Raw genomic sequence first — 26,420 nt, 5'->3', positions numbered from 1 at the left:
CAGATTTTAAGGCTGACCCCAAATTTACAGCGACCTTCTCAAGCCACCTGGTCTAGGGTCACCCAACACATTACCCTTTAGTCACTGTGTTTTGCCATTCTATTTAATTCAGTGTTGTTCATTACTTGAAATGCCTGTGTTCCCCTGACTGCCTGCCTTCCCCCATTGGATGGTAAGCACCAAGAAACGCAGGCACACGGGTTTTCTGTCCCATCACCGCATGCCCAGCACCCACAAATGGCAGTTCCACAAGTATTTGGTGGGAAGATGAGTGGCTCGATGAGTGAATACAGGTAGTGCACCAGTGATGCGAAATCTACCGAGGCAGACCTCTCAGCACTCCTAGTTCCACTCTCTGAAGGCCCATTGTAAAGTGACTCCTCTCCTTGACCTCCTCCAGGATTTTCAATCAGTTCAGGATACACCTCTTTGAAGGCTCTTACAAAGGCTCCCTCCAGGTCAAACACTGAGGAAAGAGGCCAAGATGGCTTCAGAAGAGACCTTGCCTTTGCAGACTCTGTTAAGTGTTTTCCAAGCTCCTCCGCAGACAGGCTGTTCCTGCAGGAAATGACTTGCCAATCCAGATGAGGATGGCAAGCAAAGCCCAGGGGAGACTGGCTGAGGTCAGGCTGCTGCCTAACCCAGGGGTGGAGGCAACAGGAAAAGGGACCTAGAAGCCGGGAAGGCAGGTTCTTCACACCGGGAGTGTGCAGACAGGATGCAAAGGTCTAACGGACGCTCTCAGACTCAGAATTTGCAAATGGACGTGCTTGCAAATTCAATCAAGACACACAGCCTGGGAACAGAGTAATGTACAAAATGATGTTTATTGAATTCGTTTTGGAAACAGACAGCATGAAAGGTTTTTGGCTTCTGAGCTCACTCGGAGTTTAAGAGCTGTGATTGTTTCCTGTCATTAAATCTTAGGCACAGAAAGATCCTAGCTTAAATAATGAAAACTAATCTTCACCTCATGAAGGGAGAAAAAGTGGTTAAAAACACTGCAGCTGTGGCTCTTGCAATAGCTCCGATGGCCTGAATGCTCATAAACATCAACAGTTTTTCTACGTACAGTGTGAAGTATTGACTGTACAAATATCAGGTGTGTATATCAAAGGTACAGTTGTGAACTGGCTAACACTCCTCATTAGCAATTAAGTACACTGGGTCTATACTGACGCTCCCATTCTTAACCTAACGGCTTACACATTTAACTGATGACTGCTGTCCTCATCAGGGGCATTTCGTATGTGGGAAAAGCATTTGAAAACATATATATCATTCATGTTGTAAACTAACAAAGCAAACCCAACCTTGATTAATTACTTTGCTGGAGTAGTGTGCCAATGAGGACAGAAGCCATCAGTTAAAGAAATCATCATATGTTACCTACTGATATTCCATTTGCTAACACACGTTAGTGAATGTGTGGACCTTACCCTACACATCCACAGATAACTTTTTTTTTTTTATTGGCGGCAAATTACCTTACATTAATATAGTGGTTGGTTTTGCCATACAATGACACGAATCCACCCCAGGTGTACATGTGTTCCCCCTCTTGAACCCCCCTCCCACCTCCCTCCTCCCCATATCCTCCATCCAGGTCATCCCCGTGCACCAGCCCCAAGTATCCTGTATCATGCGTCGAACCTGGACTGGTGATTCATTTCACATATGATAATATTCATGCTACAATGCCATTCTCCCAATTCATCCCACCTTCACCCTCTCCCACAGAGTCCCAAAGACTGTTCTATATACCTATGTCTCTTTTGCAGTCTCGTATACAGGGTTAAGGTTACCACCTTTCTAAATTCCATATATATGTGTTAGTATACCATATTGATGTTTTTCTTTCTGGCTTACTTCACTCTGTATAATAGGCTCCAATTTCATCCACCTCATTAGAACTGACTCATATGCATTCTTTCTGATGGCTGAAAAATACTCCATTGTGTATATATACCAAAGCTTTCTTATCCATTCATCTGCAGATGGACATCTAGGTTGCTTCCATGTCCTGGCTATTATAAACAGTGCTGTAATGAACATTCACAGATAACTTTTTATTTGAAATTATCAGAAGGTCTCCTTTGGGTATTTTTTCTTCCATCACTCTCTTAAAAGGATGTAAACAAAACAACTTTTTAAACAAAATTTCCAAATTAGAAGCCATCAAAAGCACAACTCTGGTCATATTTCAAGTCTTCACCCAGAAGGGAAATGCCACCAGGGACGAGATGAGCTTAGGCCTCTTCCTCTGCTGGCAGCTGAGACGGCCCTCATCCTCTCTCCTGCTGCATTGGAAGCCAAGCTGGCTCACAGCTCTGACATTTCACAAACAAAGTTTCCAAAGACGAACAGGATACCCAGAAGGTGCCAGAAGTGTTCAGGGCCTTCCCTTTTTTTTTCTGGAGTTGTTATCAGGGGGCTAGCAGACAAATACAAAAATAACACTGGGGTGAAAGGAGATAAAAAACCCAGCCCTGTGTGGAGGAAGCAGTGTTGAGAAGATACTTTATGACTCAGATGGTGAAGAGTCTGCTTGCAACGCCAGAGACCTAGGTTCAACCCCTGGGTTGGGTAGATCTCCTGGAGAAGGGAATAGCAACCCACTCCAGTATTTTTGCCTGGAGAATTCCATTGTCAGAGGAGTCTGGTGGGCTACAGTCCATGGGGTTGCCAAGAGCTGGACATGACTGAGTGACTAACACTTTCACGTTTTATACATAAATAGTACCAAAGCCTGATCACCCAAAGAACATTTCCACACCCCGAAGGTTAGACATTCCAGGCACTGCTTTAATCATAGGGAATGAACATCTCTCCAAAGGGTCTTGGCACATCACCCCTGGCTCCCCCCATTATAAAGCACTGAGACATCTCATTTGCCAGATCCGTCTACTCCTGAGGCATGCTGAGTCTCCTCACCTCAATATAGCTTTTCCTATAAACCACAACACTCACAAACACAGGCCTTACTGGACTCAAATCCAGCTGCTTCCAGAGCTCTGTAGCCTCGGCCCCACCTACCACGAATTGCTTTCACCCTGAACCACTCCTAATCTCCTTTTATAGCGGGTTTGCTATTTTTCTGTGTGAAGACCCACCCCCCATGGGAAATAAGCGGTGCAAGATCTACGTGCAAATATTTGCAAGCGATTTTATTTTTGAAACGATGTACATTAAAAAAAAAATTCAAGTCAAATCCAGGAACAGATTAGTTGGCTGGTATCGGCTGGCCCCTCCCCCATGATAGCAAAGGGGTCAGTTTCTGAAATGAAAGAGGGAAGAAGGCACCAGCTATTCCACCGGGAAGGTTAGTTCCTTGAGTTGGGGGGAAAGCCTTGGGAAGGGAAAGCTGAGGCCTATTAAAGATGGGGTTCCTCTAGCCGTGTGGCCCTCCTGGGCCAAAAGTCAAAGACAGCATAAAGGGTCTGGGTATAGGTGACGAAGAATCCTCGTCCACCAGTAATTCTGGAACTCCTTGCCGTAATTCTGAAACTGAAATGAAAGATGCATTCCTGGTCAGGCTTGGGAGGGGCTGCAGTCTACTTTTACACGTGGGACAGAGACAAGAGTTACCTCTCTCTATTGCCTCTTTCCACCCATCAGCCTTTTGTATCACAAAAGACTCAAGGGGAACGCCACATGCCAACACATCCTTGCTGGCTTCGTGTGTGGTTTGGATGACCTCCAGCTATAGGAACGCCAGGGGCGCTGCAATATACAGTCAGGAGGGCTGGACAGTCCACTATCTGAAAATAGAAGCCCAGAGAGGAAGATCTGGCTTGAGTCAAGCAGGCAAGGCTGAACCAGAGGGCAGACACTGGGCAGTTAGATCTGTGTGGCTGCAAAAAGGTGATCACCGTCCTGAAAATGGAGAGGCTTACGACAGGGATTTCCCCTAGGGCACTCAGACTAGCCTGTACCCGAAAAGACAGAAGGTGGCATTGCCCAGAGGAAGCGCTCCCCTCGGCGATCCTTGGGGATGGAGCTCTGCCCTCATCCTGGTTGCGGGGCAGGAGCTGGGAGTTCTGGGAGACGGGGGTTCAGCTGAGGGAAGCACAGTTCAGCTCCGAGTCCTCCTGGCTACCTATGGCCCCCTGCTCTGGCTCGTCGGGGCCGTCGGTGATGTTGGGCTCGCTGGAGCACTGCCGGTGGGGTGGCGGGAAGCTGGGCGGCAGCAGCAGACACTTGTCCTCGCCGCCAGGCTCCTCCCCTAAGCCCGAGTGCATCATGGTGGCCATGGCCAGCAGCTGGATGTCCGAGTGGGCATTGGCCACTGTGTGTCGCCGGACGCTGCCACACTTCTCTAAGTAGGCCTCTCCCTCTTGCTCCGTCAGCGGGGTCAGGGCCATTTCATTCAGGGGCCGGCTGATGGGGGTTACTGGGGAGGCGTAGTTCAGGAGCGTGACCTTGGGCCGGACCCTGGAGTGGCGCCTGGCTGCAAGAGAAAGACCAGCGAAGGCTGTGATCGGGTGGGGGTGGTGGGTGTCAAAAACTCCGAAAGAATTTGGCAGAAGAGGGAGGTGGCAGCTCCACCTTCAGGGATGGCTTTAGATGAAGCCCTGAAGCCCTAGGGAAGAACTTGGCTCTGTCTGTTTCTCTTGTAACTTCACTTTGTTTGTGCCTATGGCCAACATGCCCTCCACAGTAGGAGTACCAGTGGGCGTTCCATGACAGATCAAGGAGCTCCAAGGGGGTCTCCTCACATTTGCAGCTGCTGCCTCAACTTCCTTGGATTTGCCCTCAGTTCCCTGGTAACCAGTCTCGTCCGAAGACCTGAGCACTGGCTGGACCAGTTGCCCAGAGATGCTCTGGGTTCCATTCAGCACGATGAGCCCTCTGCAGTGTCAACAGAGGAAGTGGAAAAGACCTCATAAGCTCAAGTCCGGAGGAAGAGCTAACTGGGGGAACCTTGGCTATCAAAGCAAAGGCAGTAGGACATCCTCTGGATCATCATGGACCAGCACCACCAACACTCCCTGCAGGTTGATGGTCTAAGGCCTGCATTGTGTTCAAGTCGATACTCTGGATTCAACCAGCCTTTTGCAGCACCAAAGAAGGGGTGAGGCTCCGTGGATGGCCCATAGAGGCAAGCAGAGAGCGCTGGACATGAATTATTAAAAAAAAAAACTACTGCTTCTCGAATTCTCACATTTTGGAAACTATGTTCAACACTGACAGGCGTTCATCTTTTGAGTGCTCCTAAAGACGGAACCTAAATTATGATCATTTTCTCATAGGTAAAGTGGGAGATAACAGCATCAAAGAGGCAGGAATTGGCCTACGCTCACACAGCTGGAGTGTAGAACAGCCGGCATGCAGACGAGGGCTGTCTCACTTCAGACTCACTCACGCAGCTGCCCACACAGAGCACATGTAGCAACAGTTGATTAAGCCTCCCGAGGGAAGGACAAGCCAAGTACGTGAGGTTCAAATCCAGGGAAAAGAGTCGGAAGGAGGAAGCCTGTGTACAAGTAACACCCAGTTGTGAAGGTCTCTCCTCTCCCACCTTCACAAGGACCAGGCCAGTCCTGAGACCTCAAGTGTGGCCAGAGCAGGGCCCAGAGCAAGCTTGCATCCCCAAGGCCCCAGGAAAGCCTCCTCCGTAGGCACCAGCCTCCTATCCCACTGAGGCACCATGTCAGCAGCACAAATTGGATGAAAGACCCCAGCGAGGCAGAGGACAAGAGGCCAGAGGGCTGAGGAGTGGCAGGGTCTGGTCTGCACACACACCTAGCCTTCCAGCCGCCCAGCCCATTGGCACCTGTCACTGCTGTCCCCAGTTCCCCCCATCCCTAAGGCCTGGAAGACTCCTAGCACATGCCTCTCTCAGCAGGGGATCCCAGGGGGATAAATGAGGAAGGTTTGACCTCGCTGGTGCTCCCTCCACCCCGACAGGATAACTAAGGGTGGAGGGAGAGACCTGATCTCTAAAGGGAGAGAAGATGGCACTCGCCAGTCACAGACTGGCCTTGGGACACTCAGCCCATGCTGCTCTAGTTTACTGTTGGCTCTTCCCATGGATCTGGAGGCCCCGAAACATGCAGTCATCACCTTCAAAGCTCATGCGCCTTGATGGGCACTGCAGTGCAGGTGCCATGTTCATCTGCAAAGTTCTCAGCAGGTCCCATCACTGGATGGTCTTATATGTCCATACAAGCACATATGCATTTGCATATACGGGCTTCCCTTGTGGCTCGGCGGGTAAAGAATCCGCCTGCAATGCGGGAGACCTGGGTTCAATCCCTGGGTTGAGAAGATCCCCTGGAGAAGGGAAAGGCTAGCCACTCCAGTATTCTGGCCTAGAGAATTCCACGGACGGTATAGTCCATGGGGTTGCAAAGAGCCAGACACAACTGAGTTTCACACAACTAACTTTCACTTTTCATATGCATATATGTGTATACACACATGTGTGACTATATACACGTACACAGATACGTATATACAATGACAAGAGAATAGAATCCTAACCCTTAGGACTAAGTCACCGTAACTACTCGCTTAGAGGCCCCAGGAGCTGTTTGGTGGTAACAGCAATTATTTCTCAGAACCAGGTAATAATATATAGAATTTAGAGCTTACTGAGTGTCTTCCCATCCATTATCTTACTGTTGAGTCCCAATCTCCCTCTGAAACTCTAGGACATCTCTCAGCAACCTCATTGTTCAGATGAGGAAGACTGAGGCTCAGCCCAATCCTCTGAAGCCCTAAATGGCAGTGCCCAGACATTCCCTAATACACGCCACAGCGTCTCCGGCCTCCGTCACTGCCCTTGAGCCAGCCCACTCTCTGAACTCAGGCAGCAGCAAACACTGCCTCCAGCAGTGCCAGACAAGAGGCTGGGTTCTCACACCCTTCTTTGGGGGAAAAATGATATAGGAGACAAAACGCCAAGGAGCCAACAGGACAGAAGAATCTATGCCAGATGTCGGCAGAGGTCCTGTCTGAAGCATGGGTGCTTGCACGCGCCAAGTCTCACATTTCTAAAATGTTCCCACATTTTGACAATAACCATGTATTACTTTTATGATCACAAAAATCGATAACTATAAAACAGAAGCACTGGAAGAGTTCAAAGAAGCAGGGACCCCATTAAAGAACCATCCTTTAAAAAAAGTGCCATTGAAAACAATTCATCTTCTCTCCTGCTGCTGTTAAAAGCAAACACTCAAGGTTGGAAGTTGGAAAACCCAGGTGGTGGCGGCCCTACAACCAGCCTAGCAGGAAACTGGACTGGACAGTGAGCGCTTACTACATGCAAATCAAGAGAGGACTAATCTGGAACAAAGCCTGGGCTTAGGATGCAGGATGAGGTCTCGGGGAGAAATGTGCGTGGTGGACACACAGCACTCTGGAGGAAAGAATTCCTTGGATGGTTTCCATTGTTCCCAACCCGGCTGTCTCAGATGGGTGCCTGGACGTTGTCCATCTCTCTCACACTGTTAGACCAGCAGCCTAAAGGTTCTGGAGGGTTCAACTTGGGCTTTTGAGGAGAGATGGAGCCAGAGGAAGGGTGGCCAGCCTAGAGGAGGGGGTCCCCATGATGCCCCCCTTTCAACAAATGTTTCAACAAACGTCTTGAGCTTTGTGCAAACGTTGTGTTCGCTGTGGAGAGCAAAGAGGAGCATAAATCTGATATGAGGCCTCACACAGGGGCTGGAGGAGAGTGGCGGGGCCGGGGGAGTCTCAGCAGCGATCATTAGTTGAGCATCTACTATGCACTGTATCCAAACAGGAAAGGCCTCACTGACATGATCTCCTTCTGATTGCTTTGCAGAAAAGGAACCTGAGGTTGAGATGCTAAGTCATTTTACAGTCATGGTTAGTGATGAAGCTGGGATTCAAGCCCAGGGCTGATAGCAGAGCCCTTGCTCCTGACCTTCCAGAAGCCAGCACACACGTCTGTGTTAAAACCAGGTCAACGCAGCAAATGTCAGGGCAGGGGTACAAATGAGAGCAGGCTGGGGAACCAGAGGAGGAGGAGTTACAAAGAGGGGCCTTCTCAGATGGGCCTCCTTTGAGGGTCAGACAGACTGCATGGTTGTCCAATCATTCATTCCCTCCCTTGGAGGAGAGTTCTACACCATGCCTGGCCTACAGGGGAGCCACATGCAATGAGTCTAAGGGGGAGACTGACAAATAATCAGGCCGTGACTAACACAGAATGGTAAGATCTGGGATGTGGTTTGGGGTCCATAGAAGGGAAGGGGAGGCCCACACAACTCCTCATCTGGGGTGATTCCACAGGCCCCAAACCATCCTACTGGGCCCGTAATAGAGCTGGTGGCAACTCTGCTGGGGTCCTGCCCAGCAACAGGGCAGCCTCTTCCTCCTCTGTATTCAGGCCTCTGCAGCTCAGAGACGTTAAGTAACTTACTCCAGGGCACACAGCTGAAGCCCACCCTGGGGGTTTCCACAGCCTGCTCCCTCTGCGGCCAGCCCCTCCTCTTAGGACCCAGAGGCCTCCAGCTCCTCCTCCTGGCTTCTGGGCACAATGATCTGGCTCCCAAGACTGGGTGTGGACACAGCAGAGACCACAGGGGCGGCTGGGCTGTGTGAATCCCCTGGGCAGACAGTGTGTGCTTGCAAAGCTCCCCCAGAGTTCGGAGCTGCCTCCCCGAGAAGAGACCACACGGGCCCCTTGGGAGGCCTTTAAACTGCATGGTAGGCTTGCAGCTGATAGCCAGCTCACCACACTGTGGCTGCTTGCCCTCTTTGCCTTCTTTTTCTTATTTGCATCAGGGAAAGCTGGGCCCTGCCATTCAGAGCAGGAAGTCTCCATTGGGGATTAACTAAGCCGTGGGTCTCCCCCCAGTGCCTAAAATCTGGCCCCTCCTTGGCAAGGGGGCCCACGGAGGAGCAGCAAGAGGGGTTGGACCCTGACACCTCCTGCACCCCCGTCCCAGCCTCCTCCTGTGCTTGCTCCTGGCTCACTCCCCAGGCGCCCTGCGGAGCCCTGGCACTCGTCCCTCTGCTCTGAAGCCAGCCCTGGCAGCTCCTTTCAAACCCCCAGAGAGAAGCAAAGCCCGTAGGAGGCGGTTCTTTGCTGGGACTCAGTTCCCAGGCCTTTGATCTCCCGGGCTTTCGGCCGGCCCCACTGGAGTGGCCCCCGTCAGGCGGGTGTTACAACGCCTGCCCGTCAGGTCCACGGTGGGCATCTCTCTCTAGGCCCCGGCACCTGAAAGTCCACAAATGCCGACTGGTCTCGAGGACAAGTTACCGTGTCTTGGGGCAAAGGACCCTCCCCCTGCAGACACAATGGAGAGAGATGAGTGGGCGGCCCTGGCCTTTGTGCGGGAGAAACAAGCGCTAACTGGGCCAGGGCAGCGGCCTGGAAACCTGGGAAACTGGAAAGGTAGAAATGTGGGCCTGGCCTCTGACAAATCGGCCTGTTTTTTTCTTTAAAGATTTCATTATTTTCCTCCTCACCCACTACTCCCTCTGCCCAAGAAAAGTGACAGCTCTGGAGGGAAGGACACACACACACTCACACACACACTCACACACACACACACTCACTCCATCATGTCTTGGGACTCCTTTTTTTCTCTCTGAAGCAAGCCTTGCACACCCATGGGGTTAGGCTTAACCCTCAGACCCACTGGCCTGGCGGGCAGGAAGAGGGTCCACCCGTGAGTCCCCAGCTCAACCTGCCTGAGCCTGTGAGTACAGGTGGGGAGCCCCTAGAAGGCCACTTCTCCAGCTCTGGTCATCTACCCCGCGTGACCCTGGGGACGTTTCTTACCAATGCAGAGTCTGCGGTCACAACAGCATGCATCCCCAGAATCTGGTAGGATGACTACATGCCAAGTGCTTGATCAGGGCCTGGAAGGTGACAGGCGTTTTGAGAAGACCCAGTTGCCCTTCACCCCTCCCACCCTGTCAGGCCCAGAGGGGACGTGGGAAAGGCCTCCTGAGATTCCTCACGTCTACTGCCTCTGCTCAGGATCTCTACCTCAGCCGATTGTCACAACAGGCAGCTACAGCTTCCACAGACAGGAGAAGAGCCACAGAGAGTCCTCTCTTCATCTAGAAAGGGGTGTCCTCCATGAGGAAGGGCACCATGATGGCCATTTTAGCTTTTTGGTGTCCGGGGGTTGGGGATGACGTCCTGGCCCCAGATACCTCTGGCACTAAGGACTCCATGGACAAAGAATGCCGCCTGCCATACCACTAAACAAAGGATGCCCTGGCCATCGAGAAAGCAGCCCCTGCAGCCACCCTGGACTGGGCACTCTCAGGGGACTCAGGATGGAGAAAACCTCTAGGACAGCAGGCCTAGACATTAGGGTATGTATCAAAGGACTTTGAGATCAACATGTACACACAGCTATATTTAAAATGTATAACCAACAAGGTCCTACTGTATAGCACAGGAACTCTACTCAATGTTATGTGGCAGCCTGGATGGGAGGGGAGTTTGGGGGAGAATGGATACATGTATATGTCTGGTTGAGTCCCTTTGCTGTCCACCTGGAACTATCACATCATTGTTAATTGGCTATACTCCAATATAAAAGTTTTTTAAAAAGGGAATGACGTCTATGAGCCCAGACTCTTGCATCTTCCCATATGTAGAAAAGCGCTAAATTCACGACCTTGAGATATCTATTTTTCTTTAATTAACAATATTCTCTCGTTGGAATAACAATATTCCAACTACCTGGTCTTTGTTGAAAAAACTTCCATATGTCCCAGGCCCTCCCTTCCCTCTCTGGAACAGTCCGCCCAAGCAATCTGAGACGCTGTCTTCTATGCTCAGGTACTTAGTTTGTCCATTGACTAAAACATAATTCTCAGTTTTTAGGGTGTACCTTTTTTTCAGTCGACAATTGAGAAGGAAGGACCAGCTTCTCCGCGGTCCCTCAGCACCATCAGTCACTTCTTGGAGCTGACAGGGTGGAGTGTGGGAGAACAGCTGGCCAAAGGCAAAGAGCTGGAGGCTTTGACAGCTGGGGGCTGTCTCCAACAGCCAAGCGACCTTGACTTTCATTTGCCTCAGCTGTGAGTGGGAACGTGGTATCCAGCCCACCCTGCACAGTGCCCAGGATGTGGTCTGTGTCCCGGGGTTTCCCCTGCCGTCAGCCACTCTGCAACTCTAAAGCTCTCTCAGTTCCTCAAACATTGCACCCTCCTGCTCCCCACCCACCTCCCTATAACCTCAAAAGCCTCCCAGCGATCCTTCCCTTTGCCTGGTCAATCTTCCCTCCCCATTGACTCAGCTAACTTGTATTCATCCTCCAGGTCCCACTGCAGAGATCACCTCCTCCAGAGAGTCTCCCCTGATTGCCCAGTCCAGGTGAAGTCCTCTTGCTATGGGCCCTGGACTTCCCCACTCAGAGCACTTGTACACTGATGAGTCATCAGCTAGGGTTTGTGACTTCCTCATTGGTCCCTGTGCCAGAGGGCAGGGGTGGGTCAGTTTTGTCACAGATATCACCTACAGCACTTCACGAGATGCCAGGGACAGGGTCTTCTTAGTACACAGTTATTGAAGTAATAGTATAATAAAAAAAAATAATCAAAAGAAGGTAATTTCCTCCCATCTCGGGCTCTACTGTGACAACGCCCCAGAGGCAAGGACTGTCCTTGGCACAAGAATAAAACCTCAGGCCTTTGATTACAATTTGATGAAAGTATGTATTAGTCTTATTATAGCTGAAAAGTTGAACGCATCCCCTCTTAGAGCGAGTCATCACTGAACAAACTTCCAAATCCACTTGTGTTCCCAACTCCAGGCCCAGCCGATGGTGGGGTCCCTGCCATGGCTGGCTAACCCACTGGCACGCTGACATCTCCCTGTATCCTCCTACCCCAAACTTGGGGGCCAGTTGGCCCGGCCAGAGCAGGAAGGTGGCGCCCAGCCCTCCTCATGGGGCGGGCAGGCGACTGTTTTCCTTCAGCCAGCTCTTGCCAGCTCCTGGGTGGAATCAGGGAAGGAGGGAGGGAGGGAGGGTGGAGGACCAGCCAGCCAGAAGACTGGGACCAGCACCCTCAGATTTGTGGTGACTGTGGTTAAACTGGTGTCTCCAGAGAAACATGAAGGGGCCCTAAAAACTGCGGCAGGCCCTGCTTTCTTCTGCAGTTGGGAGGCCCGGGAAGGGGCGGGAAGCCTGCTGGAGGCTGCTCCTCCTCTCTTTTCTTTGAAGCTCAGCTCTGTCTCCATTCAAGCAAGAAGAGGGGATAAAAGGTTTCAAGTTCGGGAAATCCCTTTCCGCCTCTGCACCTGTGTGTGGGTGCTGGTCACCCCAGCCTTGGGTACCACCCATCCATCTAACAATAGTCTTTGACTGTCTACTCTATGCCAGGGCTTCCCAGGTGGCACAGCAGTAAAGAACCTGCTTGCCAATGCAGGAGATGCAAGAGAGGCAGGTTCAATCCCTGGGGTTGGGAAGACCCCCTGGAGTAGGAAATGGAAACCCACTCCATTGCTGGGACAGAGGAGCCTGATGGGCTATAGTTTATGGGGTCACAAAAAGTCAGACCTGACTTAGCAACTGAGTAGGCATACACACTGCATTGCCAGGCACCATTTTGGCTGCTGAAGTTAGAACCACAAACCAAAAGTTCCTGCATTTGGCGCAGCGGGGGTGCTTCCATTTCAGAGTAACTGAGGAATACCTTTTATGATATTCTATAGCTATTTCCCCATCTAGACCGTAGTCTCACTGAGAGAAGGAATAGACCCATTTCATCTCTAGATTCTCTGGGGTGACTAGTACAGAGCCTGAATTTTAGCTTTACAGCCACTGAAAGAGGCCTCAGTGGGATTTGTCCCCCAGTGCAGGAGCCCCTGTCCTGCGTGTGAAGGCCCTGGCGGTACCTACAGGAATGCAGTGGGCAGCCAGCAGCTGGATCTCCAGCCACACACCCAATAAGCTGGCTTCACGTTTTGAGCCAGTTTCAAAAGGAAATTCATCACTGGTGGTTTTTCCAGTCGTGAGGGGGTGGGCTGCAGTCAGGCATGGTTTTTGTATCAGATACAGGAAAATTAACACTGCAGGCACCAAAACAGATCAAAGCCACTGATCAGAGATGTGAATCAGACAAGCACCACCACAGAAGTTCGGTATCAGTTCCCGGGGAGGAATCGCCATGCGGGGAGGTTACTGCAACAATCAGGCCAGAGGGAAACAGGAGCAGCGCACATGCAGAGGTTTGCGTGACCACGTGGGGAGCAAAGGGCTTGGCGGTTCATCAGGGCTCAGGGAAACATAACCGGTACCAGTCACCGAGGCTCCTGGCAGCTTGAGAGCCGGCCCCTTACCCAATGTGTACGTGGGGCCTGAGAAGCTGCGGTCCTCACTGATGCCAAGGAAAGGAGAAACCACCTGCTTCACCAGCTCCTCCAGCTGCAAATAACCCTCACTTGGGCCTGTGGGCTCGTGAACGCTCTGTAAATAAACACCCAAGAGAGACAGAGGTCAGTCCAAGTCACCACGGTCAGCGGATTCTGGCCGCCCTCCCACTATATTCAAGGCAGGCCGTGTCCTTGAGGCTGAATGAAGGAAACCCAGGCTTGAAGCCCCAGGCACTGGTCCTGGGGGGCGGGGATCAGAACTGTGCATGGAGAGCCCCGTGGCCTGTGCTGGGATCCCGCCCCGAATCACAGCCATGTCCCCCTCTCCATCACAGTAACTTCCACACCAGGCACACAGGAGCTTTATAGAAGCACTTTGTATGTTTCACAGCACCTGCCAACAACCCTCACCATCCCCCCCTTTTACACACAAGGAAAGTTAAGACTCAGAAAGCTTATGTAACTTGCCCAGGAAAATACAGCTGGTAAGTGGCCAAAACCTGGGATTGGCACACAAGCTGCCTGGCTTGGAGCCCATCTTACTGCTCCTTGTTAACAGGCTAGAAAAGAAAGCGGGAGAGAATCTGGAAAAGACCAGAACAGCAGAAGAAAGGGAGCATCACTGTGGATCAGACATGCATTTAGTACCAAGATGAAGGGTCAGTTCAAAAGGACAGGAGCCCTCGGAGCCACAAGGAGCTGGAAAGTCATGGAGGTTTTCTAGAAAACCAGCTAACTCTGAAGGAATTCAACTTCTTGCTGGAAAGGCGTGGAAGCCATGTGTTTGTGTGGAGGGCCTGCAAGAGAGCAAGGCTTTCGTGGGCGCTGTGCTCAGCCCAAAGGGCCAGCTGTAAAAGTCCCAAAGCAGAAGAGATTTTAAATCACTCTCGCTTGAAAAGAGAAAACTCTCCATTGCACTGGAGTTTAGGAGCTGGGGCCAGGAAGCGGGAGGGGCCAGTCCTACAGGTTGGATGGAGACCCCTGGGTGAGGTGCAAGCTCCAAGGAAACTGGCTGATGTGGTACCCTGTCAGCTCCCTCACAGTGAGATGGAGGCAGGTGGGGGCAGTGGGAGGGAGGGGTGGCTTACAGAAGCAAAAGGAAGGCTAAGGAGGGGGCTATGGTGCAGAAGACATGGCGGTCAGGGGTCAGAATTGATGCGGAGGAGCGAGATGGTCTGGCACTTGAGGGGACTGTTAATGGGAGAAGACCTGAGGGTTTTTCATGTCCCTCAGCAAGAGCAGAAGCACTGGGGAAGGCCAGCAAGATGCCTCGCTCGATACCCACCAAGGACCTACTGCAGAGCACAGGGAACTTTACTCAGTTCCCTGTAATAACCTACGTGAGAAACTGACCTAAAAAGAGATTCATGTACACATGTAACTGAACCACTTCGTGGTACATCTGAAAGTAATACAACATTATAAACCAACTGCACTGCAATACGAAACAAAAATTTAAAAAAATAAAAACAGGTGGGATTTCAGAACTACTAATATGTGCAATGTGCTACGTCACTCGGTCATGTCCGACTCTTTGCGAACCATGGACTGTAGCCCTCCAGGCTTCTCTGCCACAGAATCCTCTGGGAAAGAATACTGGAGTGGGTTGCCATTTCCTTCTCCAGGGGATCTTCCCGACCTAGGGATCGAACCTGGGTTTCTTGCGTCTCCTGTTCTGGCAGGTGGGTTCTTTACCACTGGTAATACAGTATTACAAAACTTCTTTGTTAAAAAAAAAATAAGTATCTATCGCAACTACCTACGGAATTACATGTTGAGAAAAGAAAGGATTCACTTAGGAAGGCACACGAGACTCTCCACAAGGGTGAAGGGATCCTCCAGGTGGCAGAAGGGAGAGGGGAGCCTTATTCATGCTCCCAGAGACCCACCCAGAGCCTCAAAAGTAGAGCAGTTTCAGCCCCAAAACCACCTTGGTTGGGTTTCAGAGCTGAGGACACTTTTGTTTCATTTTTTCACACCTTGATATTCCTCATCTGCCTTCTCCCCACAAGCCTCTTCTGCTCTACGATTCCTAAGCACTAAACAAGAGAGGGATGCAGAGCAAGGAGAAGAGGCAAGAAGTGGGAAAAAAATTCTGAGCTGCATGGTTTTCTCCCTGGGCTGAGAACCTGACTTGCACACAGCCCTCTGGGAAGGAGCTGCCCTTGGCTTGGCTGCTGGACTAGCTATGTATTTGCAAGGCTCAGCACAAGATGAAAATGTGGGGTCCTTTGTTCAAAAATTAAGAATTTCCAGATGGTGATGAAAAGTCAAAGTGTTAGTCGCTCAGTCTTGTCTAACTCTTTGCGACCCTATGGACTGTAGCCTGCCAGGCTCCTCTGTCCATGGGATTGTCCCATCAAGAATACTGGAGTTGGTAGCCATTCCCTTCTCCAGGGGGTCTTCCCAACCCAGAGATCAAACCTGGGTCTCTTGCACTGCAGGCAGATTCTTTACAATCTGAGCTGTCAGGGAAGAGAATTAAACCCAGCATGGGATCCTGCTGGTGGGGGTAGTGGGGGCAGGGGAGGAGGACCTTGAGGGAGCGGCTGGCAGGGGGCACACCGGCTTGATTGGGCGGGTCCCCTCAGAAGGGACCATTCTAGGACAGTTTCAGACCTGCCTGCGCCTGCCAGGGAGAATCAGATCTCCAGGGTGGTCAAAATCTCTGGTTCAGCCTCTTCCTGGACAGCCTAAGGATAGGACCTCACAACCCATGGGAGGAAAGGTTGAGCCCCTTGCACATTTTGAGGAGGGAAGGGTTGGTTCAGGAACATTTTGGAACTGCACTGGGAAAGAGAAATGGCTCTTCTCTCTGTAGGAGAGGTAGGCAGGGAAAAACCAGCCCCAGATCTCTTGATGCCTTGGACAGTGGGGGCCCAGGCAGAGAAAACAGCAGTTCTAGCTACTGGGGCCCAACCTCCCTGCAGCGGGGATGGTCTGAGGGCAGGACAACCTGCACGTTTCTTTTAGATCCAGAAGCTGCCACCCCTGCCACCCAGTTAGTCCTGGACTGGGGAAAGACCAGCCTTTGAAATCGTCACACCCCCGGCCTCTGGCTTCCTGACTCCCAGAGGGTAGAAGAACATGTCCCAGGAGGCCCTCAGGGAAATGATGCCAAACTCCCTGTGTTAAAGGGACCATCGCTTATGGGGCATCTCCAAGTGTCCTGGGAGACTGCGGGAGGAGAGGGACCTTGACAGTGCTCGCTGCACGCACAGCAAATGGACAAAGGAACTGGAACGTGACCGCTGACACCAAAGAACACGAAACTGAGCCAGGGTGCCCCAGCCACAGGGCCACAGGGCCCCTTCCCCTCACCCCGCAGTGATGCCTCCGGCACGCCTCACCTGCAGGATGAGCAGCATCTGGACGATGGACGAGGGCGGCTGGGGCTGTGCCAGCAGCAGCAAGTCCTCCAGCTTCACCTTCAGCAGCACCAGGTCGCGGAAGCCCAGCAGGGAAATCTGGCGGATGGTCAGCTCCTGGCCCTGGCGGAAGAGAAGATGCAGCGACTGGAGGTGAGAGAGCTCGTGGGATCTGCCACCAACCACGTGGGAGCCAGGACCACAATCGGAGGGGTGGGCCCTGTATCTCCAAGGCCCAGTGGGGCTATTGAAGAGTCGAATATTTGACTCTGTTTAAGATAAGGAATGACTCATGGGTTCAAAAAGATCCAGGCGCCCCAATATTCATAGCAGCGTTATTTATAATAGCTGAGACATGGAAACAACCTAAATGCCCATAGGCAGATGGCTGGATAAAGAAGACGTATACACACACACACACTGGAATACTACTCAGCCATAAAAAGAATGGAATTTTGCCATTTGCAACAAGGATAAATCTGGAGGGTATTTACGCTAGGTGAAATCAGTCAAAGACAAATGCTGTACCTTATCATTTGCAAAACAAACTAATGAATATAACAGAACAGAAACAGACTCATAGAGAATAAACTAGTGGTTACTAGTGAGGAGAGGGAAGGGGGCAGGGGTAACAAAGGGGTAGAGGATGAACAGGTACAAACTACAGGTATAAAATAAATAAGCTACAAGGATATATTGTACAGCACAGGGAATATAGCCAATAACTTTAAATGGAGTACACTCTATAAAAACATTGAATCACTGTACTGTAAACCAATATTGTATCATTGTAAACTAATACTGTAAATCAATTATACGTCAATTAAAAAAGTAAGGTGTGACTCAACCTGCCTAAAAGACCCAAAGGTGATACAAGACACATATATTGAGGGTCGTGCTGTGCTGTGAGTGGTCAGGAAGGAGGAAGAGGAGGAGAAACAAAAGGAAAGATAGCCAGCGCCTCCCTACACTCAAGGCCGTGTCCTCAGCTTCAGCCATTCAATATCTGCGGACCTAGCATATGTCAGGCAAAGAAGGAATTATAGGACCTGATAAGGCTCTTCTGCCAACGCAAGTAACATAGGAAGAAAAATCAGTGAAGACGCAGAAGAAAAGGATTTGTTCAACCATGTAGATAGGGGCTGAGGATGAAAATAGTGACTGATAATTGTAAGAGTTGATCCTTATCTTAGTAAGGCTAAATAAGACCTTGATTCTCAATATGCTAGATAGAAATGGCACATTTAGCCCTCATGACCACTTCTGAGAGATACTGTAATAAAACCCAATCCACAGAAGAAAAACCCTATACCCAGACGGACAGGAATTTACCCAAAGTAGAGCTGGATCTCAAAGACAAAGTATTTGATTCTAGAGCTCCTAAAGCTTCCCAAAACAGAAAGGGAAAGGAAGGCCCATTCCCAGACACTCCTTTGCATATGTGTACACAGCACATACCCCAAATTGGCTGGTCTCAGAGAAGATGAGATATCATCAGGGTATCCTCCCAAAGGGACGTGGCCTCCCATTCCTCAAGTTGGTCAAGGTTTAAGGAAGTTCTGCACTCCCTATAACTCCTTAGGGTTTACAGAAGCACAGGCAAAAGTGGTTCTGCCATTCTCACACCCCCCTACTCTCCAGTCCCAAGAGATACACCCGACCCAGACCTCACAGGCTCAGTTTAACCATTTCTTTTCTTAAAATTTTTTACTTTACAGAGAAGGCAATGGCAAGCCACTCCAGTACTCTTGCCTGGAAAATCCCATGGATGGAGGAGCCTGGTGGGCTGCAGTCCGTGGGGTCGCTAAGGGTCGGACACGACTGAGCAACTTCACTTTCACTTTTCACTTTCACACATTGGAGAAGGAAATGGCAACCCACTCCAGTGTTCTTGCCTGGAGAATCCCAGGGACGGGGGAGCCTGGTGGGCTTCCGTCTATGGGGTCGCACAGAGTCGGACACGACTGAAGTGACTTAGCAGCAGCAGCAAGTTGCTGTTTTTTTTTGGCTGCTTAAAACGCAGGATTTTAGTTCCCTGACCAGAGATCAAACCCATGCCCCTGCAGTGGAAGCATGGAGTCTTAACCACAGACCACCAGGGAAATCCCTAACCACTCCTTCTTGATTGCCTTCCCTGGCCACCCCCCATGGCGGTGGTGCCCCCACCTTTCTCAAGGTCCTACAATCTCTCTTCTTTGCACCACATCTTAGCAGTTGGCACTGACTGCCTATCTCATACCCACTCCAGTGTTCTTGCCTGGAGAATCCCAGGGACGGGGGAGCCTGGTGGGCTGCCGTCTATGGGTCACACAGAGTCGGACATGACTGACGCGACTCAGCAGCAGCAGCAGCAGCAGCAGCCTACCTCATAGGTGTGTATGCCCTTGCTCCCTCTCCAGGACTCCATATCTACAAGATAAAAAGGCAGGCAAGTTTCCACACCCGTGAAGACAGCGGGCACGCAACCAGCTTTATCCAGTGAGGATAAAGGTCTCAAGCAGACACTTAGCAGCAAGTTAGTGTCTAGACTAACAGACACCCGATGGTGTTATTACCAGTAGGAGGAGCCCAGGGGTTCTCCAAGTAGGGTATCTGTATCAGCAGCAGGACTTGGGAAATTGTGGGCGGGGGAGGTGGATGGGGCAACAGCGAATGTTGCCACATCTTACAGTTTCTCTTAAAAAAAATAATAATAATTTTTTTTTTTACTTAATGATTTAGCTGCTCGGGGTCTTAGTTACAGCATGCACGTCTTCACTGTTCATTGCCGCACACGGGGATCTTTAGTTGTGGCATGTGAACACTTAATTCATGAGGGATCTAGTTCCCCGACCCAGGGACTGAACCCTGGCCCCTCTGCTTTAGGAGCATGGAGTCTTAGCCTCTAGACTACCAAGGAAGTCCCAAATCTTACAATTTTTTAAGAGAAGCAGGACAGTATCATCCTCAGATCCACACAACTGGGCTCCTGCCTGAATCTGGGGCTATGGAAGCCCTTTATGACCCTCACTCCCCACTCTAACTCCATCTAGCGGGGAATTCCCTGGTGGTCCAATGATTAAGTCTTTGAGCTTCCACTGCAGGGGGCAAGGGTTTGATCCCTGGTCCCCTGGTCAAGGAACTAAGATCCTGCATGCCTCAAGGCATGGTCAAAAAAAGAACAAACCCATCTGGGTATCTCTATCTTGGAATTCCCTGCCCACACAGTCCTAAGAGGGACCTAGGTCTACACCCCTTCTCCAGTAGGGCTGCCAAATAAACCAGAGGCTGTCCAGTTATATTTGAATAGCTTTCTAGTATAAGTGTATCCCAATTATTGCATTGTTTATTGTTTACCTGAAATTTAACTCAGCATCCTGCAGGTCAGTTTGTGTTATCTGGCAACCCTGCCTCCCAGGTGTGTCATCTTAAGACCTGCTGCTGGCCAAGGAGTGAGTATTGCAGCGAAAGGACAAGTCTGTGGACACAGAGGGTGAACAATCCACAGAAAAGCTATAAATCCTCTCATGGGGGCTCAGCGGGGAGCCAAGGATGGGATGAAAAGAGCAGTGGGCTGCAGGCCACATGCTCTACTGGAATTGTTAGGGGTAAACTGAAATTGGAGAATGGGACTCTGAGGCATAATCTCCTGATTTTAAAATATTTGACATGTATTTAAAAGATTCCAGAATTCCTTTAAAACATCATTCAGAGCAAACAAAGCCTGTGGGCCCTTACCTCTGGTACAAGATAATTCCTACCGATGGCTTCACATCTAATCTAACCTGATTACATGCGAAGCCTTAACCCCAAAGGGAAGAGCTACTGTGAGCACACAGCAACGGAAGCGTATGACAGACATGTACACTTTGGAGAAGAACATCTATTGGTCAGTCTGCCTGAGGGCGTGTCCATTCTGACCAGGCACTGACCAATCCTGTTCTTGGCCCCTGCAGGAGGGTAGAGGGAAAGCAGCCCACGGCAGAAATGAGCTGAGCTCGCAGAATAAGAAGCATAAGGGATGCTGTTCATCTCCTACTCTAAATCCCTCATTCTGCAGGAGAGGAAACAGAGCCCTGCTCAGGGACGGGGAATGAGTTTGCCCACACTCAACTACGGATTCCCAGTCCGCAGTTCTTTCTGCTACATCATGGGCCTTCTCGTCTTCAGGAAGTCACTTACGGAGAGCAAGGAACACTATTCCTTTCCTGGAGTTTGGGAGTCACAGGAAACTTGCCAGACAACTGTGCTTCAAAGAAAGTGGGGAGGGCAAAAAAGGAAAGAAAAGGGGAAAAAGTCTCCTTCCCCCATCTTCCTTTACTTCTGAAAAGGAAGAAGAAACAAACCACTCTAAGAAGATACAGACATACTCAAAACCAAGAGGGAAAGGAGAGCCTACAAATTGCTAGGTATGCAGGCACTGCTTGCTGCTTGAGGTTAGATGCTAAATATAGAACAGACTGCCCTCCAAAGATGTTCGAGGTCCTAATCCAACTGAGGCAGTGCCCAGGCTCCTGGTTTTCCCCGATTCACTGGCAGGCCCCAGGAGGCACCAGTCAAGGCGCAATGAGACAGACTGCCCAGGCCGGCATGAGGTCGTTCCCCAGTGAGACTGACCTGAACTGGATAGAATATGGCCTGCAGGGTGGGGAGAGTCTCAGTGAAGAAGTGGTCCCAGACTTCAGCCAGAACCTCAATGCGATTTTCACCTACACGAGGGCGAGAAGATGGGAGGGGAGAAAGAAAGAAAAGAATGTGGTCATTACTCACAGGAGTGGTTGGGAGATAGTTCCGAGTCAAATGGAGCACAGGCGAGGGTGTTGTGCGGGAAAGCTCATTACCTACATTTGATCTCTAAGTGCTGCTACAGTAAACATGGAATTGGATGGGAAGACGGTCAAGAATATGCAAATATGCCTTCTCTCCCTTAATCCACAAAAGGGAGCTGAATTTTGAAAAGCACATAATAATTGCGATCATCATGAGAATGGTTACAACATGATCAGGCCCTAAGCTAGACTATTAATCTATAAGCAATCTCATGAACGGACGCTATTACCCTGCTTAACAGCTCAGACATGCCAGGTATCTGGGCTCAAAGGAACACAGGTAGAAGGCCAAGCTGGGATTCCAGAACCCATGTTCTTGCCAGTATAATCCAGCAAGATCAAGTGCACAGTTATAGATTATTTCTTTTTTTGCAATCACTAAGACACTGGTTTTTCAGTCTAGATTTGAGCTGTCACTTGAGAAAGATGGAAAGAGGACTTAGAAACTATCACCTCCACCCACTATAACCAGGAGGGCGTTACTCTCTGAACGGTCACTTGCAAAACACAGATACCTCCTGACGCTGTGTCTATCCACACCCCCGGGATCAGGAAGCCCGAGTCCTGGCCAAGCGCTCCCCCCAGGCTAGATGGACACAGGTCACCCAACACCACCGGAAGGCTGTTTGAGGAACTTTTGCGCCTGCAGGAAAGGCGGGCACTGGCAGAGGGGAGTCTGCACAGTGGCTGCTGTTTAATGACCTAGATAACAGGGCTGACCGGGCACTGTCTCTGCCCAGCTGAGGCAGGGAAATTGGGTCAGCCAAGATTAGACACTGAGGGATGCGTCTGGCAATACGTTGCCAGATCCACTGCAGATCTTGAAAGATTCACTTAGCGATGTCCATCTATTAGTTTAATGAACAACAAAAGCAGATGGACAACAAAAGCAGTGGCTGGGAGAGAGAACAGAATAAAGCCATGACTTTAACTGGCAGGATCAAAGATGTGCTGACTCTAAAAGGTCAGGGTGAAATACACCAGGGAAAATGCAAATCCACAACACCCTCTAGCTAAGGGACAGGACAGAGCAGGCAGGACTTAATAGTCAGCTCCAACATTTTCCTTTGCTCTTAGATAAAACCACACCATGGCAACCTGGCTGGGGAGAGTCTGTTTCCTTCTTCTGTATCTTCATCCTCTTTTGAATTCCCCTTCTACGTGAATTTTATTTCAGCCCCTTACACTCACCATCCTCCCTCCATGCCACAGGGCTTTTGCACATGCTAGTTCCTTTGTTGAGGCTATTCTCTGCCTTCTCTCTTTGCCTAACCTACATCTGGTTATCTTCATAAACAGATAAAGTGTTCATCTTCTTCATAGTTTCAACCCCAACATCACTTCCACAGGAAAGTTTCCCCCATTGGTCAAACCCCCCTGTTATGGATTGTATTTTTAGTACTTGTCTCAGTTACGGTTTTATATTTGGTGGTGATTTGATTAATACATGTCTCCACTACCAGGCTGTGAGCACCTTCAGGATTTGTACTCCTATGAAGAGACGCCGGCCCCGGCGGCGCAGACGCGACGCGAGAGACGCCGGCCCCGGCGGCGCAGACGCGACGCGAGAGACGCCGGCCCCGGCGGCGCAGACGCGACGCGAGAGACGCCGGCCCCGGCGGCGCAGACGCGACGCGAGAGACGCCGGCCCCGGCGGCGCAGACGCGACGCGAGAGACGCCGGCCCCGGCGGCGCAGACGCGACGCGAGAGACGCCGGCCCCGGCGGCGCAGACGCGACGCGAGAGACGCCGGCCCCGGCGGCGCAGACGCGACGCGAGAGACGCCGGCCCCGGCGGCGCAGACGCGACGCGAGAGACGCCGGCCCCGGCGGCGCAGACGCGACGCGAGAGACGCCGGCCCCGGCGGCGCAGACGCGACGCGAGAGACGCCGGCCCCGGCGGCGCAGACGCGACGCGAGAGACGCCGGCCCCGGCGCAACGAACCACACAAAGAGGTGCGGCCGTGAGGAGCTACCCAACGCCTGAGGCCAGGGCCGGCGGCCGAGAGGAGCTACCCCACGTCCAACAGGCAGTGGCTGCGCTGGCGCAGGAGGGCCGAGAGGAGCTACTCCACGTTCAAGGTCAGGAGGGGCGGCCTTGAGGAGATACCCCTCGTCCAAGGTAAGGTACAGCAGCTGCACTTTGCTGGGGCAGCTGTGAAGAGATTTTCCACGACCAAGGTAAGAGAAACCCAAATAAGACGGTAGGTATTGCTAGGGGGCACCAGAGGGCAGACAAACTGAAATCATAATCACAGGAAACTAGCCGATCTGATCACATGGACCACAGCCGAATGTGGTCCACTGGAGAAGGGAATGGCAAACCACTTCAGTATACTTGCCTTGAGAACCCCATGAACAGTGACAAAGGGCAAAATGATAGGATACTGAATGAGGAATTCCCCAGGTCGGTAGGTGCCCAGTATGCTACTGGAGCTCAGTGGAGAAATAACTATAGAAGGAATAAAGGGATGGAGCAAAAGCAAAACCAATACCCAGTTGTGGATGTGACCAGTGATAGAAGCAAGGTCCGGTGCTGTAAAGAGCAATATTGCATAGGAACCTGGAATGTTAGGTCCATGAATCAAGGCAAATTGGAAGTGGTCAAACAGGAGATGGCAAGAGTGAACGTCGACATTCTAGGAATCAGTGAACTAAAATGGACTGGAATGGGTGAATTTAACTCAGATGACCATTATATCTACTACTGTGGGCAGGAATCTCTTAGAAGAAATGGAGTAGCCATCATGGTGAACAAAAGAGTCCGAAATGCAGTACTTGGATGCAATCTTAAAAATGACAGGATGATTTCTGTTCGTTTCCAAGGCAAACCATTCAATATTACAGTAATCCAGGCCTATGCCCCAACCAGTAATGCTGAAGAAGCTGAAGTTAATCGGTTCTATGAAGACCTACAAGACCTTTTAGAACTAACACCCAAAAAAGATGTCCTTTTCATTCTAGGGGACTGGAATGCAAAAGTAGGAAGTCAAGAAACACCTGGAGTAACTGGCAAATTTGGCCTTGGAGCACGGAATGAAGCAGGGCAAAGACTAATAGAGTTTTGTCAAGAGAATTCACTGGTCATAGCAAACACCCTCTTCCAACAACACAAGAGAAGACTCTACACATGGACATCACCAGATGGTCAACACCGAAATCAGATTGATTATATTCTTTGTAGCCAAAGATGGAGAAGCTGTATACAGTTAGCAAAAACAAGACCAGGAGCTGACTGTGGCTCAGATCATGAACTCCTTATTGCGAAGTTCAGACTTAAATTGAAGAAAGTAGGGAAAACCACTAGACCATTCAGATATGACCTCAATCAAATCCCTTATGATTATACAGTGGAAGTGAGAAATAGATTTAAGGGACTAGATCTGATAGATAGAGTGCCTGATGAACTCTGGATGGAGGTTCGTGACATTGTACAGGAGACAGGGAACAAGACCATCCCCATGGAAAAGAAATGCAAAAGAGCGAAATGGCTGTCTGAGGAGGCCTTACAAATAGCTGTGAAAAGAAGAGAAGCGAAAAGCAAAGGAGAAAAGGAAAGATATAAGCATCTGAATGCAGAGTTCCAAAGAATAGCAAGGAGAGATAAGAAAGACTTCCTCAGTGATCAATGCAAAGAAATAGAGGAAAACAACAGAATAGGAAAAACAAGAGACCTCTTCAAGAAAATTAGAGATTCCAAGGGAACATTTCATGCAAAGATGGGCTCGATAAAGGACAGAAATGGTATGGACCTAACAGAAGCAGAAGATATTAAGAAGAGGTGGCAAGAATACACAGAAGAACTGTACAAAAAAGATCTTCCCGACCAAGATAGTCACGATAACGTGATCACTGACCTAGAGCCAGACATCTTGGAATGTGAAGTCAAGTGGGCCTTAGAAAGCATCACTACGAACAAAGCTAGTGGAGGTGATGGAATTCCAGTTGAGCTATTACAAGTCTTGAAAGATGATGCTGTGAAAGTGCTGCACTCAATATGCCAGCAGATTTGGAAAACTCAGCAGTGGCCACAGGACTGGAAGAGGTCAGTCTTCATTCCAATCCCAAAGAAAGGCAATGCCAAAGAATGCTCAAACTACCGAACAATTGCCCTCATCTCACACGCTAGCAAAGTCATGCTCAAAATTCTCCAAGCCAGGCTTCAGCAATATGTAAACCGTGAACTTCCAGATGTTCAAGCAGGTTTTAGAAAAGGCAGAGGCACCAGAGATCAAATTGCCAACATCCGCTGGATCATGGAGAAAGCAAGAGAGTTTCAGAAAAACATCTATTTCTGCTTCATTGACTATGCCAAAGCCTTTGACTGTGTGGATCACAATAAACTGTGGAACATTCTGAAAGAGATGGGCATACCAGACCACCTGACCTGCCTCTTGAGAAACCTGTATGCAGGTCAGGAAGCAACAGTTAGAACTGGACATGGAACAACAGACTGGTTCCAAATAGGAAAAGGTGTACGTCAAGGTTGTATATTGTCACCTTGCTTATTTAACTTATATGCAGAGTACATCATGAGGAACGCTGAGCTGGAAGAAGCACAAGCTGGAGTCAAGATTGCTGGGAGAAATATCAATAACCTCAGATATGCAGATGACACTACCCTTATGGCAGAAAGTGAAGAGGAACTCAAAAGCCTCTTGATGAAAGTGAAAGAGGAGAGTGAAAAGGTTGGTTTGAAGCTCAACATTCAGAAAACAAAGATCATGGCATCTGGTCCCATCACTTCATGGGAAATAGATGGAAAAACAGTGGAAACAGTGTCAGACTTTGTTTTTTTGGGCTCCAAAATCACTGCAGATGCTGATTGCAGCCATGAAATTAAAAGACGCTTGCTCCTTGGAAGGAAAGTTATGACCAACCTTGATAGTATATTAAAAAGCAGAGACATTACTTTGCCAACCAAGGTCCG

General features: G+C 50.1%; 1 protein-coding gene across 3 annotated transcripts in view; it reads right to left on the bottom strand.

The window, feature by feature from the left end:
- Positions 1-2,448: 2,448 nt before the first annotated feature.
- Positions 2,449-26,420, bottom strand: part of PRR5L (proline rich 5 like) — an 83,000-nt gene continuing 59,028 nt past the window's right edge. For 2 of the 3 annotated variants that reach the window (XM_055423850.2, XM_055423849.2), the window contains exons 6-9: positions 21,280-21,371; positions 16,666-16,806; positions 13,283-13,409; positions 2,449-4,450 (exon numbers count right to left, since the gene is read on the bottom strand). In XM_055423850.2, coding sequence (XP_055279825.2) covers positions 4,056-4,450; positions 13,283-13,409; positions 16,666-16,806; positions 21,280-21,371 — 755 coding nt within the window. In that variant the 3' untranslated portion in view covers positions 2,449-4,055. The remainder of the gene's footprint in view (positions 4,451-13,282; positions 13,410-16,665; positions 16,807-21,279; positions 21,372-26,420) is intronic. The other variant, XM_088843255.1, reaches the window with a different exon arrangement.

This window comes from Moschus berezovskii, chromosome 14 (assembly GCF_049115385.1).
Source record: "Moschus berezovskii isolate FMDL1 chromosome 14, NW_MosBer_1.0, whole genome shotgun sequence".
In the NCBI taxonomy this organism is placed as follows: domain Eukaryota; kingdom Metazoa; phylum Chordata; class Mammalia; order Artiodactyla; family Moschidae; genus Moschus; species Moschus berezovskii.
The sequence above is the reverse complement of the archived record's forward strand: the minus strand, read 5'-3'. Positions and strand labels throughout refer to the sequence as shown.